We start from the raw sequence: 17233 nt of genomic DNA on the forward strand, positions 1-17233 counted from the left end.
GTTTTTACAATTTAAAATAAGATCACTGGTTATCCATCAACATAACTAATACATCATTATCATTGAGCATTATGTGTTCAAGTTACTGCTAATATTAATCCTCCATAGACTATACAATACTTATAGTGTGGCATATTCAACTCCAGAAATAATTTCCCATTGATAATCCAAGTAAGTTATTGAACATTTCAATTCATGTATGTAAAAATTATTCATTACATCATCATTAGTCCATTTAATATATAAAAAACCTTTTCAGTATAACATGGTCAATACTTACAATTATACATAGGATTCAAATCATCATTCAAATAATTCCCATTCTTAATACATTGAATACATTATGTCCTTTACATATCATATGATCAAAGGTGGTTTTTCTTAACCTAAGAATGTTTTGTCCTGAGTACCTGTGCTTTCTTTTCTTCATCTTTTGTAAAGTCTGTTTGCTAATCATCTACAACCGGAAGAGGGCACTCTGTCCTAGAAAAGATAGCCTTTCCTTACCTTTTTCAATTCTGTGGCAGTAATGGGAAGTTGACTAATGCAGACTTTGTAAGGACACATTTATCCTCCAGTCATCTATGTTTTGCCCATCAGTGAAAGAGTTTATGCTGTCTACCTCAGAAAAGATAGGCAGCAGGAAGGTTTTATGTAGAAATCGTACCTCTGCTAGGTCCATTTCTTTTCGAAACTTTTTTTTGTTTTGTTCCTAGATTGATACATACGAAAACTATATGAAGAAGTATCCAAGTTTGATAATACCAAAGTGTTCAATGGTTGGCTGCAAAGTGATTGTCGGCCCTTCAAGCAAGCACTCCTGAACACTATCAAACGCTGGAGTTTAATGTTCAAGCAGCACCTCATCAATCATGTCACTAATAGGTAGGATCGGAAGATTTTGACAATTTCCAAGCATCTGATAACACAACCCTTCCTCCTCCCCAAATATGGAGTGTGTTCAAGGCAATCACAGTGATTACCTTCAGAAACTCGCTATTTGTAATTGGGAAGCCCACAAGTAGCCCACCCATGTAACAACACCTCTCACACTTGAATTAGCTATCAACTTACCGAATAAACACGCTGATTCTGATTGTGAAAATGCACACAAGATGACAGCTAGTAATCTCTGATGGCCTTATCCTTTGTCAATTTGTCTAATCTAGTTTTAAAGGAATCTGAGTTGGTGGGCACTTCCACATGAGGATGTGAGTTTATGGTATTTATACAAAAACACTTTAAAGATTTGCTGTAAATTAGAGTAACATGGCTACTTCCTCTAAAGTTCAAATCAATGTATTACCGCATTGAAGGAAGCCAGAATATCAATTTTTTGCCCTTTGTAGCCTCCAGGAGCTTGCTGCTTTCATGAAAGAGGCAAATGTAGGCTTAACTAAACCAGTGAAAGAGGGTGACTACGATGGGCTTGTTGAAGTGATGGCACACTTGATGAAAGTCAAAGAAAGACAAGTAGCTACAGACAATATGTTTGAGCCTCTAAAGCAGACTATTGAATTACTAAATTGTATGGAGAAGAAATGCCTGAAGAGATCCATATGCAGTTGCATGTAAGTATGCCAGCAGTAATTTTCACTAGAAACAATTAGCTATTAGTTATCTTTTTTAAAAAAAGTATTTGGATATAGTATAAAATGATACGATTCCTTTTGTACAATATAAACAATCACAAGTATCAAAACGTTTTTATAGTTCCTATATGTTGGAGTTGAAAGAAGTACAGAACATTTAGAGAAAAAATAATAATTTAGGAAGGTAAATACCTAATTAAACGCTAAATTTGCACAATCTGCAGGGATCCTTTCTATAATTCTGTTTCAGCTCTTTGAGATCCATGTGATCTGCATAGGTGCTGTGTTGTATACACATTTCTTTACTGTTCACTCTGCTGAAATTGGTGTTCGAAAAGTCACAAATATGACTAGAGCAAGTCCCCAACAAATGTGTTCATCCTCTTATTTAGCTATTTGACTTCTTTATTTTCTTTTTTCTCCTCATGTTACCTATAATAGGCTGTATTTATTCCCCTCATCCAAAGGTCTCTCACACCTGCATGGACAAAATCTCTCTCTCTCTCTCTCTCTCTCTCTCTCTCTCTCTCACTCTCACTCTCTCTCTCTCTCTCTCTCTCTCTCTCTCCCCCTCCCTCCCTCCCTCCCTCCCTCCCTCCCTCTCCCTCTCTCTCTCCCTCTCTCTCTCTCTTTTTCTTCTCTTTTTTAGGAATTGCCAGAGCAATGGAACAATACCAAAAAGTTGTCCTTCCAAGTCAAACAAAATGTGGCTCCTCTGCAGGCCAATGAAGTTACAATTATCCGAAGAAAATGCCAACAATTTGAGGTATGTTTTATGATTAAGGTCCAACATTGCTCAAATTCCCTCAAGTATAACATAGATTAAGCATATGAGGGGAGGAAAGAGGCTTAAGATGGATACCTGCCCTCCGTTTGGTCACATTATGCGCCATGGTGGCGCAGTGGTTAGAATGCTGTAGTGCAAGCTACTTCTGTTGACTGCTGATTGACTGCAATTTGGCAGTTCAAATCTTGCCAGGCTCAAGGTTGACTCAGCCTTCCATCCTTCTGAGGTGGGTAAAATGAAGACCCAGATTGTTGGGGGCAATAGGCTGACTCTGCATACCCTGTTAACTGTGACAAGTGTAACATAGAAACAATTCTTAAGGCTTATCTTACTATCTTTAAAAAGGTCATCCAGAAAAGCCCAATCTCATTCTTTCAGAAGGCCAACCAGGTTAAGGGAGTTAATCTCCAGCGATGAACTAAGCATCTCCTCTCAGCTCCAGCCCTTCTGTTCTGATGGTAGTGGGGACTGGCAGCAACTTTTTCATATTGGACAGGCCAATTCTGGTTGAAGGAGGAGGTCCTTAAGTGTTCCAGTGTTGCATTTTAACCATTATTAATTACCTGTTCAAATTTCCTTTCTCTTTCTTTTTTGTTCAGCTTAAACAACATGAGTTCAGAGAGAAATTCCGAGTTGAGGCACCTTTCACTTTTGTTGATCCAGACCCATATAAATCCCTAAGCAAGGTATAATCTGCTAAAACAGCGCTTCCCAAACCTGGGGCAAAATACCCCAAGTTGGGGGGGGGGAGGAATAACAACACACAATTGCATTAACCAGACATTTACATTGTCTTGAAGACTGTCACATGTACTAAAATATGCCCAAAAATTTTCCAAAGCATTTGCAAACCACTGAAATTACCATGGTTATTTGTTGAAATGACATAAAATTATAAATATTATTGTCTTTATAATACTGGTAGTCCTAGAGCAGTGGTTCCCAAACTTGGCAACTTTAAGAGTTGTGGACTTCAACTCCCAGAATTCTCCAGGTAGCTCTGCCTGGAGAATTCTGGGAGTTGAAGTCCACAAGTCTTAAAGTTGCCAAGTTTGGGAACCACTGTCCTGGAGCTACAATTCACTGATCATTGAAGTTACAACAGTGCTGAAGGAAGGGACTTACAACTGGTCATCAAGTTTGATAAAACTTTCTGATAAGCGATGTAGGGTAATGAAGGAAAAGATTTGGGAAGCGCCGTACTAAGATGTCGAAATGTCTATCTGGGCAATATTGAATGGATTTCAAAGAACAACTGCTCTAATACATGTGCAGTACTTTTAGTGCCATAGTAAATTCCTAGACCGATTGAGCTCTGTTGTTTCCCTTTGTTGAGATATGTATGTCAGTTAATAATTGTCACATGTGCTATCAATCAGGCATCAAGAAAACTTCAGTAAGGTCTTGAAAGATGGCCTGGAGTGTCACTCTGTAGATATTTATTGTAATGTTCCTTGCTTTAGTGCTACTAAGATAGAAAGACAGTAAAGGTCTAACCTCTGTACTCAGCAAGTGGAAACCAATGCTTTTTCGTTGTGTGCTTCCAGCAACAAAAATGATTACGGGCATGGAAAAAGAGATGGAAGCCCTATCCAAATCGGCAGGCTTGTTTGAAGTATCTGTTCCAGACTACAAGCAGCTAAAAGCATGCCACAAGGAAGTGCGCTTGCTCAAGGAGCTCTGGGACATGATAGTCTTGGTAAGACTTGGAAGTGTCATTTGTGGAATAGGATCAGCGCTAAACCCTGAGCCAAAATGGACAGGTCTTGTCACATCAAAAAGCAGAAAAAGGGAAGCACCAAGGGAAGAAAATCCCAAGTCAGATCAATGTTGCTTCTCCTGTAACCCAAGTCGTTTGTTTGTTTGTTTGTTTGTTTGTTTCATTGACAATCTGCTGGTTGATTTCTTTGAGTGACTCCATCGCTGTACTTTTATTTGGAAGTGGAAGTGTTGCCAGGGTCTTTGACAAACACAATATTATTTCTCTAATGGTTACAACATGATCTTCTATGTGTAGGACAGAGACATCAACCTGAATGTTTGATGGGAATTATGAGAAGCCGTTGCAATTGATGGGCTCTTGTGAAGGGTGAGGAACTAACTGTGTAGGAGAAGAGCTTGGCTTCTCTCTAGGATCTGAAGGAGAACAGTGGGTGCCTTGCCGCATTGCTTATTTGTGGCGTCCTGTGACCTGTTGATATAAACAAGTTGCTTGTTTTTTCACAACAATCCAAAGTGCTATCTGTGTGTGTATCCATAAGGCAGGCAGAAGAGAAAAATGACAATACTGGGGTAATGGCATTGCCATGTAAAATTCATGATGTATATGCTTGTGTCAGACACCATAAAATCCTTACAAAATGTTGTCACTTGCATAATGACATCACACCCTTGAGCCACCACTTTGATATCAGGTGGCTTGTTACAAACACTTATGACTATTTCCAACTTCTTGGCATTGGGGGATTTTTCTATCCTTATTTCTGGAGATATTGATTATCTGCCACCAGAGCACCCACAAACAACTTGCTTATGCAGCCATTAAATAGCAAATTGTTTAAAGCTCTGTGCTCTCTGTTTCTAATGCAGGAAAACCTTTATTTTGAATGGACCTATTTGGGCTACTGAGAAGTAGGTTTGAATAGCACATTATTTGCATTGCATAGGAATGAATAGTAGTAAAGGATTCAAATAGATATCTCCTTGCTTTTTTTCTCCTTCGAGTTGTAAAATCTGTTGAAGCCTTCAAAATGATTCAACGTAAGTTTTATAATATACTGTTTCTCCAGTCAAAGATTGCACACATACATACATTTCCATCTAGGTAAATGAAAGCATTAACGATTGGAAGACAACCAAGTGGAAAGAGATTAATGTTGAACAAATGGATCTTGACTGCAAGAAATTTGCTAAGGATGTGAGAACTTTGGACAAGGAAATGAGACCGTGGGATGCTTTTATAGGACTTGATAATACAGTTAAGAACATGATCACATCTCTTCGAGCTGTCAGTGACCTCCAGAATCCAGCTATCCGAGATAGACATTGGAAAGAACTCATGGAGGCCACCCAGGTAATCTAATGTAGGCTAAAACAAAGGCCCACCATAATTGTCATCCTCATCCTCTTTCTAATTTTTGATCTTCCACCAACAAATTTGAAGTGTTCCGATAAAGTGAAATACAAAAAATAATATATATAAAAATGTTCTGACCCCCCCCCCTTCTCCATCCAGGAATGAACGCCGAAACCAACGTAAATGAGAATGTTTTTAATCAGTCCAGACTCTAGTTGGCTGCAAGCCACATAAACAAAGAGATAAGCACTCCAGCAGCAAGTCCTACAAAACCTGGCAGCAATGCAAACAAACTCTGGCAGCAATCTAGCCTGCCAAGTTTGTTTCCTGTTAATCCTTAACGTTGACTTCTGCAGAAGGGCGTTGCACAAGCAGTCTCTTTTATAATCAGGAGAGGATCTTAATGAGCATCAGCTGAGTGTAATCACCTCCTGCAGTTGTTCTTGCCGCCGAGTAGCCCTTCGACGGCATGCATCCCAGAACAACTCACAGGTGTATTCTGGATCACTCACTCTTGTCTCCTCCCCACTGATCCAAGGCTCAGGCGTCACCTGGAGACCAACTAGTCTCTCTGCGCCCTGCTCGGAGTCAGAACCCTGTCCAGGGTCCTCCGCATCTTCCAGGGCCGACTCATAAGACCTCTCGAGTCTGGTGGCAGCTCCAACGGTTCCTGCCGAGCCACAACATAAAAACTATATTTTAAAAATTGTTTTTATTATTGTATTGTGAGCTGCCTAGAGTTATAAAAAATAATAGCTATATAAAGTCTTTTAAATAAATAAATCTACTATAAGTAAAGTCATAAAATTGTTAGATCCAAACATTGGTTCTTCTGATTTGTTGTTAATCTGAATATAAATTGAAGCTGCAATTATTATAAAATTGCAGAGTAGAAAAGAAAAACTACAGAAGAATGTTCTGCTCTGATTGACTGTCCTTCCTAACATGTCTTCTGCACCAGGTGAAGTTTATCATGTCTGAGGAAACAACACTGGCAGACCTCCTTCAGCTGAATCTTCACAACTTTGAAGATGAGGTTCGCAGCATTGTAGATAAGGCTGTGAAAGAATCTGGGATGGAAAAGGTATGGTTTGTCTCATGCCATGACCATTAATTACTCCCTCATAGGTACAGAACAGTTTGAAATGACATTGAACACAGCTGTGATTCTCATTCCTTTCTTCATTGTGTGGGCAAATCTTCACCATGGGATCTGTTCGATGTTTTCAGAATAGCTGAGAATAAATCTGACCAAGGCTCTGCATGCTAGGGAGCAAGCAAGCAAACATTGTACAGTGTTAAGCAGTGGTGGGATTCAATTTTTTTACTACCGTTCTGCATGGCTTGATGGGAGTGGCAGGGGAAGGATACTGTAAAATCTCCATTCCCTTCCGATCAGCTGGGACTTGGGAGGCAGAGAATAGATGGGGGTGGGGGCAGTCAGAGGTGGTATTTACCGGTTCTCTAAACTACTCAAAAATTCCACTACCGGTTCTCCAAAACTGCTCAGAACCTGCTGAATGCCACCTCTGGTATTAAGCATTTTTAGAAACCAAAGTTAAAATAAGCCTATCAATTCTACTGATTAAGATTGAATGTTTGCTTTTTCATATAAACTTTTGCACCCTCTGTTTAAATGTTTTTTTTTAATATAGTGTAATTGCAAATAGGCATAATTATTTTTTTTGAAAAGTTTTTTATTTTATTTTAATTGAACAAAAACACAAAAAAAGAATAATTCTTCATTACATCTTGAAGAAAGTGTGTCGATTGGTTACAAATAACTTTCATGCATTTCTTCCACAGTCATTACTTATAGTTCATATTAGATTATACACTTTAAATCAAAAATCTTTGTATATCTTACTATCAATGTACCACAATTCTCATTTGACTACAATTATTTGAACATGCTTTTACCTCAAATCATTCATACTTAAAGACACAACCACATAATGGCATTCATTAGCTATTTCAAAAAATCATCCAATAACATTACACCTTTAACACATCTTTTAAGTAAAAGTCAATTAATAAAATTTCTAAACCTTCCCGCCCCTTCCCCCCCCAACTCACTGTTTAGAATTTATATCCAAGTTACTTTTGCCAATACCATAGCATGTATATATTATTATACAATGTCCATTGACATTTCCTTGTTATTATAATTGGCTAAAGATCATTTACTATTTATGTCCCATCTCCTCTCGTCAGACACCCCCCCAAAAAGAAAAAAAACTTACACCTTTGTGACAAGATCTAAATAAAAATTTGTTAATAAATGTACAGGTATTTTTCCCAAGTCGCAGTTTGCAATTTATATCCAAATTGCTTTTAATAGTTTGCCAGTACATGTATATATCACTAATCTGTATCCATTATCATTTCATTATTGTTATTATAGTTAATTATTTGTTAACGAATAAACATTTAATAACAATCTAAAACAATCTAAGCGTTACTAAATTCCTACTTACTGATCACCAAAATCAACTAATTTTTTATTATCAACTTTCATTGTCAACCTGTATCTTTCTAGTAACAAAACAGTCTTATCTCTCTTGCCAATTGTGGTGTCAGTCGTCCTTTTATCTCCTTTGTAAGGTTTTTATAGACTTCTCTCTGTTGCTTGAAGGATTTCTCAGGTAATCTCATTACCCTCCAGCTGCTACTAAAATTAACTTGTCTTTGGTTGTCAATCTTGCTTCTGAAAAAAATTCTCTTCTTAAGTTCATCATCATTACCATTTTTTTTCCTTCTGTATCTTGGAATCTGGGGTAGAGCCCCAATTTGTTGAATTCCCTTTTCTGTAATCCCTTCTTTCCACTTTCACCCACATTTGCTCCATTAATAAATTCATCTATTGTCTTGTCTTTATCTTCTATATCTTCATTTTCCCTTTTAATTTTTGGGGCTCCAACTCCATCATCTTTTGCTGTGAGAAAGACTAGTCTTTCCAACTTCTTCTCAATTCTCCCATAGCCTTCCAATAGATTTTGAATTCCAGCCAAGATATTTTGGAATTTTAATGTTTCCTCACCTGAATATTGATCCATGTTTCCAAAAAAGAAGAAAGAAAGAAAGAAAAAAGAAAAAAAAACTAATAGCCACTGCCACTCTAGCCTTCCAGGCTTCTTTTATTTTTTAATTTTAGGTTGACTTAAACACAAGTTCTTTTATGCTCTTCAAAGGAGAAGGGTTCTATTTTTTCCCCTTTCTTTTCCTTGCCAAAATAGTTCTCAAAAGCACCTGTGAAAACAATTCATGCCCTTGACTCTTTATCAGTTTCTGTAAACAAGTTGTAAACCCTTCAGCTACAAAGTCAGTGAAATCAAAGAAGGCAAGAGAAGAGATACGTTGTTTCAAAAACTCCAGCCTCTGATCTCCGAGGGGCAGTGTTGCTACTTTTCACTTTATAATTTTATCTCTAGTTTATAGGAAACAAAGTTCTTTAGATTTCTTTTAATAACAAGTAATACGAAGAATTGTTAAAATAAGAAGGTTTTAATCCAGAAGTCAAGGAATAAAGCAACAAAAAGCAGAAGAAAACAAATCAATCCGTTCACTTTAAGAGGAGAAATAAGAAATGTTGCGAGCACCTCAATCCACAAAGAATAGTTACAGAGGAAAAAAAAGCTTTACAAGGCAATCCAATTAGGGTTAATTTCGCCGCTCAATTCTTTTGCTTAAGGATCTAATTTGGCTTTAAAACATTTTTTCTTTGGACAGTCTGTCGCAAAATAGAAAATATACCTCACCAGATGGACTCACTTTCTCTTTTCACTTCTTTCCTTCCGGAGCCGTCCCAACTTCATCAGCCTGGGGGCTGCCTGTTTCCCTTGGGTCGATCAGGGACTTTGCAATGTCCCTGAGACCAGCAAGGCTTCATCTTCCTGATGGCCAACTCTACGGGATGGTTTAGGTCTCAATGGACCGTCCAGCGGCAAAAGTGTCAACGGCAGTCTTGGAGTATCGAGACTGCATGTTGTGACATCGTGACATTGGCTCCTCCAATTGGATCCTAAAGGCCAAGAAAACTTTCAAACAAAGAGTCAATGATGTACCTCCCCAAGACGATATAGCAGCACTTAAATATATGTTAAGTCTTTGAAGTGGTCTTTTCAATACAAATCAGCCACCCAGTTAGAAAAATGTCTAACAACTTATATACCTTAGTATCTCAGAAGAGCTTTTTCTAGAGTTTGTTTCAAACAAGTAGACTTCATGGTAGGACAGGGGAGGTTTTGTGTAGTCTCAAATGAAGAATTTTGTGAAGAACTAGCTGTTGAGGACATTGTACATATTCTTCTTGACTGCAAACGGTAGTCTGCAGAAAGGGCTTTTTATTTACATTCTTATTTAAAAACTAAAACTGAAAAATACCCGGGCATCCAGGAGAAATTGTCTTACTTTTTACAGGGAATGAACCTGCACATAACTACTGTGTTTCCTCGAAAATAATACAGGGTCTTATTTTCTTTTGCCCCCCCCCTCCAAATAAGTGCTTGGTCTTATTTTCAAGGAGGTCTTATTATTTTTTAGGTGCAGGAGGCTCTCTAACCTCGGCCCGTGGATCAGCTGATCCAGAGAGGGCTGGAAGTTCTGTCTCTGTTTCTGGCACACTCTTGTCAGTCCTAGCATCGCTGGGTCTGCCACTCTTTTTGCGGCCGCCACTAAGAGAAGGGGTGCGGTAGCTAGGGTTTGCAGGAGTGGCCTCAGTCCATTCCGCATGGATGGGAAATGTGGGGCATATTCTCCCCCTTCCCTCCCAGGAAATGGTGGGGACTGGCTGTGCATGCATTTAAATATTTTAGGGGAGGGCTTATTTTCAGGGGAGGGATTATTTTAGCACATGTGCACAAAAGCCCGATTAGGCTTATTATCCGGGGAGGTCTTATTTTTGGGGAAACAGGGTAGTAAGACCGCAGAGTGGTTTTTTTCAAAGGCCATTTCAAAGTAGATGGGATAATTCGATCAGATTGGAATTAGTTTGAAATCGTACACAGGAGTCCACTAATTTTTTCTGAGCAACATTCAAAGCCTTACATATTTTGGGATCAGAAGGATTCTCTGCTGCACATCAATTTGTCTTCAGCTCATAAATGGAAGCTTTTCTCTGGGTGAAAGGATGACTAGCGGAGGGGTCCTTCTTCCCACGGATAGAACCCTCTCCTAGCAAAGCCATTAGTGACATTGTGTTTTCTTGTCCTTTTGGCACCAAGGAGACACATATTTATTCTTTGCAGAGCTTTGAAGTTTGCCATCATTACTGATTGTAATGGCTGTTTCCATGCTGGCTTTACTCAGAGTAATTTGTTGTGCGTTATCGCTTTGTTTGTTCTTTTATCTGGGAACTGTTCTGGAACATAGAGTATACAACATATAAAATAAGTTCAAGCGAATCTTTAACCCTGCTGTGTAAAATCTGGAACAGTTGCTGTGTTTGCCTCATTAGCTGGTATAATACACAACTGTGACCAGGAATGGTGCTGCCTTCTTTAATATTTGTCCTCCTTTCTAAAATCCCTTATTCACGAATAAGAAAATGGTGTATAAAGAATCCCATTGGCTTCAGTTCTCATGATTCCAGCAGGCATAGCTTTGGGCCAAGGTCGTTGATGTGTTATGAATATGTAAATTCAACAGATTAGGATAACACCAAGCAAGGGAGGAGTGGGTTCTCTCACATTGTTGCCTTGCTTTGGTTTGCTTTAGCAAAATGGAAGAAATCCACCTGCATTTGCAATACCTCAATTTTTAAAATGTTTATCCCCTTTTATTATTGTTTTAAAGGTGCTGAAGGCTCTTGACAGTACCTGGTCAACCATGCAGTTTGAACATGAACCTCACCACAGGACGGGAACAATGATGCTGAAGGCAGATGAAGCACTAGTAGAAACCCTTGAAGAGAACCAAGTGCAGCTCCAGACTCTGATGACTTCGAAGTATCTGTCCCACTTCCTACAGGAGGTCTCCGGCTGGCAGCAGAAATTATCCACTGCTGACTCTGTGATAGCCATTTGGTTTGAAGTCCAGAGAACATGGAGTCACCTGGAGAGCATCTTCATTGGCTCAGAGGACATTCGAAATCAGCTGCCTGAGGATTCAAAGCGTTTTGATATCATTGACAAAGAATTCAAAGTAAGCAGACTTCCTCTTAAGCACTGATTCTGTGATGTTACTATTGCAAAAAATACTACTTGAATGGCTGATAAATTTTTCTTCTCTTTAAAGATATTAATGGCGGATGCAGTAAAAACTCCCAATGTGGTTGAGGCAACAAATAAACCAGGTCTCTATGACAAGCTAGAGAGCTTGCAGCAAAGGTCAGGAGGCTAATTTTGTCAAAATGCAAATGTAAAATAGAGTAGAGAAAGAATGAATTTTTTTTTTGCAGCAGAAGCAAGTCATAGGGCAGTGATAGCTAACCCTTTTGGTCCCGATTCCCAAACCATGCACGGGTAACCCCAAAATACAATGCGAGCACCCCACATGCAGGCACCCTGCCCCACCTGCATACACACCACACACCCATGCCCCCTGCCCAATTTTGGCTTCCAGGTTGGTGCAAGAGGCCTTTCAGACCCAAAATGGGTTGTGGGGTGGGGCGCGCATGTACACAAACCCCAAAATGCAATGCGCCCCCCCTGCACGTACCCCACCCCCATCCCGTGCATGCGCAGCAGAAACCAGAAGACCAGCTGGCCGGTGGGAGGCACACACGTTTCCACGGTGGAGCTGGGCTGGGATGACAGCTGGTGTGCCCGCAGAGAGGGCTCTGTGTGCCACCTGTGGCACGCATGCTATAGGTTCGCCATCACAGTTATAGGGTGACAGTTCTTGCAAGTCCACGTTTTAGCAAAAAAAAAAAAAAAAGCACCATTTCATCAGTGCCAATTTCTATTTATAATTTTTGTTTTTTTAAATGGCAACTATAAATGGTGCTAGGTCCCCCACTCTGAATAACTAAAATTCTTCAGCTAGAGCTTGGAGACAGAAGCGTTTTCTGCCTGGCCTTGGTTTGGAAATAATTGTCTCTCACAATAATAACTAGGGAGAGTTATGTTTCAGTGGCTATGGATCATGTATTTCAGTGCTCAGACCAGTGTACTGTCTCAAACTAGAAGTGTTGGCAGTGAAGGCAATGAAGATTATTTCATTATTTCTTTAAACTGAACAATAGTAGATAATATGCAGAGAATAACCCAAGCACCAAGTTTATCACAACCTCTGATATGACATTTGGGGCATATTTGCAAGTAACCTTTTGCTTCTAAGTTAGGTATTATTCCTATAATTTATTTATTTTATTTATTAAATTTCTACACCATCCGTCTTACCTGAGGCTGGTGAGATATGCATGCACATTTCAAGTCCCAGCTGATCGGGAGGAAATGGGGATTTTGCAGTAACTTTCCCCTGGAGTGGGAAGATTTTGCAGTAACCTTCCCCTGGAGTGGGGAGGGAATGGGAGATTTTACAGTATCCTTCACCTGCCACACCCACCAAGCCACACCTACAGAACCGGTAGTAAAAAAAATCGAATCCCACCACTGGTCTAAATCAATGTACAACAATAGTGTTGAATAAGGATAATTACTTAGAGAGGGCAAAAAGAGGGGTGTTACTACTTTCCTCTCGCTTGCTTTTTAGTTTGGCACTCTGTGAAAAAGCTCTGGCTGAATATTTGGAAACCAAGAGACTGGCTTTCCCTCGATTTTATTTTGTATCCTCTGCTGACCTGCTGGATATTTTGTCCAATGGTAATGACCCTGTTGAGGTACGATGGAATGTCTTGAGTGTGTGTGGGGGGGGACTTATAATGGAATATGTAATAGAATGTCAGGAGTTTGACTAAGTTCTCTTTCCCACATAAAAGTTGATGTATCCAATACAAACATCCAGACTAATAGAAACTGAACAGAATTTCTTTGACTTGATAACAATTAAGGAAAGGGGTTGTAGTTCAGTGAAGCCTATGGTTTAAATTTTGATAATCCAACTTAAAAGAGGGTCTCACTTAAGAGCTGATAAAAAGACCTCCCTCACGGGATCAAACAGTGAGAGAAGAAAATACATAAATGGCTCACTTACACAGATTTGACTGGCGTTTTCAAATTAGACACTTTTGTTCAATTGATCAGTGCATGCTTACTTCAAGCTTTCAACAGTGATGATCACTTTAAAGAACTAATGTCTTCATCAGACCTCTAATACTATTGTCTGGTCTTTTGTGTTGTAATTCTTGAAGGTGTCCCGCCATTTGTCCAAATTATTTGATAGCATGGCAAAGCTGAAATTCAAGCTAGATGCAGAAGGACAGCCTCTGAAGATTGGCTTGGGAATGTACAGCAAAGAAGATGAGTATGTTGATTTTGACAAGGAGTGCGACTGCTCTGGACAGGTTAGTTATAAATCACTTTAAATGCAGTATTCCTGTGGACCTTAAGTCGGCAGAAAAATATCACAGTGCCAATTCCACTCCCAGACAATGTTCTGCTCAAGGATTAGGCCAGGGGTGAAATCCTCTTGGTTCAGCCTGGTTCGGCTGAACCAGCAGGGACGATTGGTATCAGTTCTCCAAACGGGTGGCAAAAATTCCTGGTGACCCTGCCACCTGGTCTCCCTGTCACCGCTCACCTCTTCCGGCCGCTCGACCCACCCACCCAATCCGAACGTTTCTTACTCCATTCACAGCAGAGCTGCTGCAGCCTGTCCCTTTAAGGTACTTCAACTGCATCTTCTCTGTGAATGGACTCATAGACACATTTTTCCCTACTGGGTTCTGTGGGTGTGGCTTGGTGGTGGTGGGGGCATGTGACTGAGTGGGCATGGTCATGAGTGACATGAATTGGCCATGCCCAGTCAGTCACAGGACCCACCACCAAGCCACGCCCACAGAACTGGTAGTTAAAAAATTGAATTTCACAACTGGATTAGGCTACTGAGCATATTGACCTTACCTTCTCAATGTGGGGCGCTTGAAAAGCACTGAAGGGTGGACTCCCCTGAATAATTTTCCTCTCGTAGCATTACCTGCTGATGGGGAAAAAAAATAATCACTAATTACAGTTTTTACCAGCAGCTTGGTTAATTCAAGTTGCTACCTTGGCAGGTTACTGGCCCTCACATAACTTCCATAGTGGTGTCACTCACTATCTCTGAACAGATATCTAGCACTTTTCTGGAAGAATGCTAAGCCTGTGCTCCTCCTTGATTCCCACCTCTCTGCTGCACCTACAATTTGGTTGGTTTTTTTTAAATCTGGGATAAAATGGGAGAACTCTTGCTTGCTATCTCAACCCTGCTGTCATAAATCCCAAATAAAATAGTGCTGTCAGGGAATAGCTAACAATGAATGACAACCAGCAAAATTACATCCTTCATTGCCAAAATAATTATGATACTGAGAAATATGGCCAGACAAACCCCCCTGTTATAGGCAGACGTGACAAACCATTGGTTGCAGAATCAGCAACATTCAATTGGCAAAATCAGGCTCTATCTCCTGATTTTTAAGCTTAGTCCATTTTTTAATAGGTAAGTCTACTGTTCTTCCAGAAGGGACCAATACCTGTATATATAGGGTACCCACATAATTTTTGAATTATGCTTCCTGAAACACTGGTTGGACATTATATAGGCACGTTCCCTTGCAAAAGCCAAGAACTGAGTGTCTCTTCCAGCTCAAGTAAATATACCCATGGAGGCCAGTGAAGAGGTACTATGTCTGCAATATCTTCAGTGGCCAGCAAAGATTGAGCAGACCTAACTCTTTGACCTCTTCTCACCATCATCATAATGACACATCATGGTAAATTATTTTTATGGCAAAGCTCATGCTGGAAGAAAGGGAAAACACTCCTTTAACACCAGAATAGCTAAAACTGAATATAAGCTGCTCTACCCTGAGCTGAAGGAGAAAGCCTGAAAGTATATATCCTTTGAAAATAGTGACGGAAGTGGCTTCACACTGCAGTTGCTGGGATGTAAGACTGTACCCTTTGAAAAATGATAAATGGAAGAATGGAAGGAATATGAATAGATCTACCCTATATGTTTAAATGATATTGTGATTGATATTAGAATTGTATGTTGAAACACTGAACAATGAAAGAATGAAGGATGGAACTTTAATATATACAGATGTGAAGAGTTAAATAAGTGAAATATGAATAATAAATCAGGTGAAAGATGGAAGATAGAAAAGAAACATTTTTGAATACAACAGTGACATGAATAAAAGTTAGAATAGAAATATAAATAAGAGGGGAACAACAATACATATATTTTAACATAACAAGATACATGTAATAAAAAGAGGGAGGTTTAGAAATTGAAGGGCAGTAGTATTAGATATGTTTAACCAATATGAAATGAAAATGAAATGTAATAACTATGAGTCAGTGGTGGGTTCCTACCAGTTTGGATCGGTTCACCCGAACCGGTAGTGGTTTGGCAGCTTGGGTTCACTGGAAGTGGCAGTGACCCAGGTCTGCCACGCCCCTAAACCAGTTCTCCCGGCAACACCATAGGTGCGTCATAGGCGCCGCCATCTTGTTTTGTGCTTCTGCGCATGCACAGAGCAATTTTTGTTGTACTGCAAATGCACGCGCAGCGTGCATCAAGCACACGCCACCTGGCCATGAGCAAACCAGCAGTAGCGACTGCCGGAACCCATCCCTGCTATGAGTAATAATATTATGTTTATGTGTACTAAAATGTATGATACCCAGGTATCTATCAAACTGTTCACGCATTGATATGTATAAGCAATATAAAATAAAAAACCAAAGTAATAATAATAATAAAATCCTGCTGTCTGGGACATGTCATGAAAGACAGTTCAACACAAAAGCAAGGAACACTAGGTGATTTATAGTAACAGGACGTCTGCTAGCAGAAATTTCCTCCGAATGATGCTAAATTTTCATTATTTCTTTTCCATTGTATGCTTTAAATAGCTGGATGTCATCAGCAAATGTGGCACCTCTAACTCCAGATCAGTTGTAAAGTTTAAAAGACCTTTGGTGTAAAAACTACATTTATTTGTTTTTTAAAAAATCAATTTATTCTTAATCCCTGCTTTCTGTTCTCTAATTATTAATCAGTGACATTAATGACAGTTGAGTTTATTTCTACGGTTTTAGTGAGAAGCTTCCTGAAAATCCAAATATACACCTTCATTTAGATCATTTTTACTCACATTTGCGAACTCACTCTCAAAAAATGTAGAAGGTTAACATTATGGCTGCCATGCTAGCTCTTCAGCAGTAATTTTTCTACTATAGGTTTGGTTATACAACCATATTTTCCACAAGTTTAACCAAAACTTACTGATTCTCAATTTATCTCATCAGTCCCTCAAAAAATAGTTACACTGGACTTTTTCCAGACAAGAGTAGATGCCGAGTTAGAGGAAATTCTATTAGATGATCAACAATTTCAGCCTTTTTAATTTTATTAGTAAATCATATCAATAGGAGCTATCTTGTCAATTCATGGAGGAGCCTGATAAATTCTAGTATAGGATAAGATCAGGATAGCTAACAAAAATTACTTTTTTTAGCTATAGCAAAATGCAACAACCTTACAGTAGTATACTGATTTTTGTGTTCTCATAATCATCACTCCACCATTCTGCAAATAGGGCAGAGGATACAAATGAGTAAAAATTACACCTGTATTTTGTAATACAATCCGGTGAAGAAAGAAAGCTAGAATACAGACATTTAGGAGGATGTATTTCAAGGCACTAAAACATGCACAAAACTAACT

General features: G+C 39.3%; 1 protein-coding gene across 1 annotated transcript in view; it reads left to right on the forward strand.

The window, feature by feature from the left end:
* The window catches only part of DNAH17 (dynein axonemal heavy chain 17), a 150911-nt gene that overhangs the window by 35486 nt on the left and 98192 nt on the right, over window positions 1-17233 (forward strand). Inside the window, 12 exon segments of the mRNA XM_032239003.1 lie at window positions 717-885; window positions 1350-1519; window positions 1522-1571; window positions 2242-2358; window positions 2979-3060; window positions 3927-4078; window positions 5204-5452; window positions 6417-6539; window positions 11249-11596; window positions 11690-11781; window positions 13109-13235; window positions 13707-13859. Of these exon segments, the coding sequence (XP_032094894.1) occupies window positions 717-885; window positions 1350-1519; window positions 1522-1571; window positions 2242-2358; window positions 2979-3060; window positions 3927-4078; window positions 5204-5452; window positions 6417-6539; window positions 11249-11596; window positions 11690-11781; window positions 13109-13235; window positions 13707-13859 (1832 nt within the window).

This window comes from Thamnophis elegans, chromosome 2, assembly GCF_009769535.1.
Source record: "Thamnophis elegans isolate rThaEle1 chromosome 2, rThaEle1.pri, whole genome shotgun sequence".
Lineage (NCBI taxonomy): Eukaryota > Metazoa > Chordata > Lepidosauria > Squamata > Colubridae > Thamnophis > Thamnophis elegans.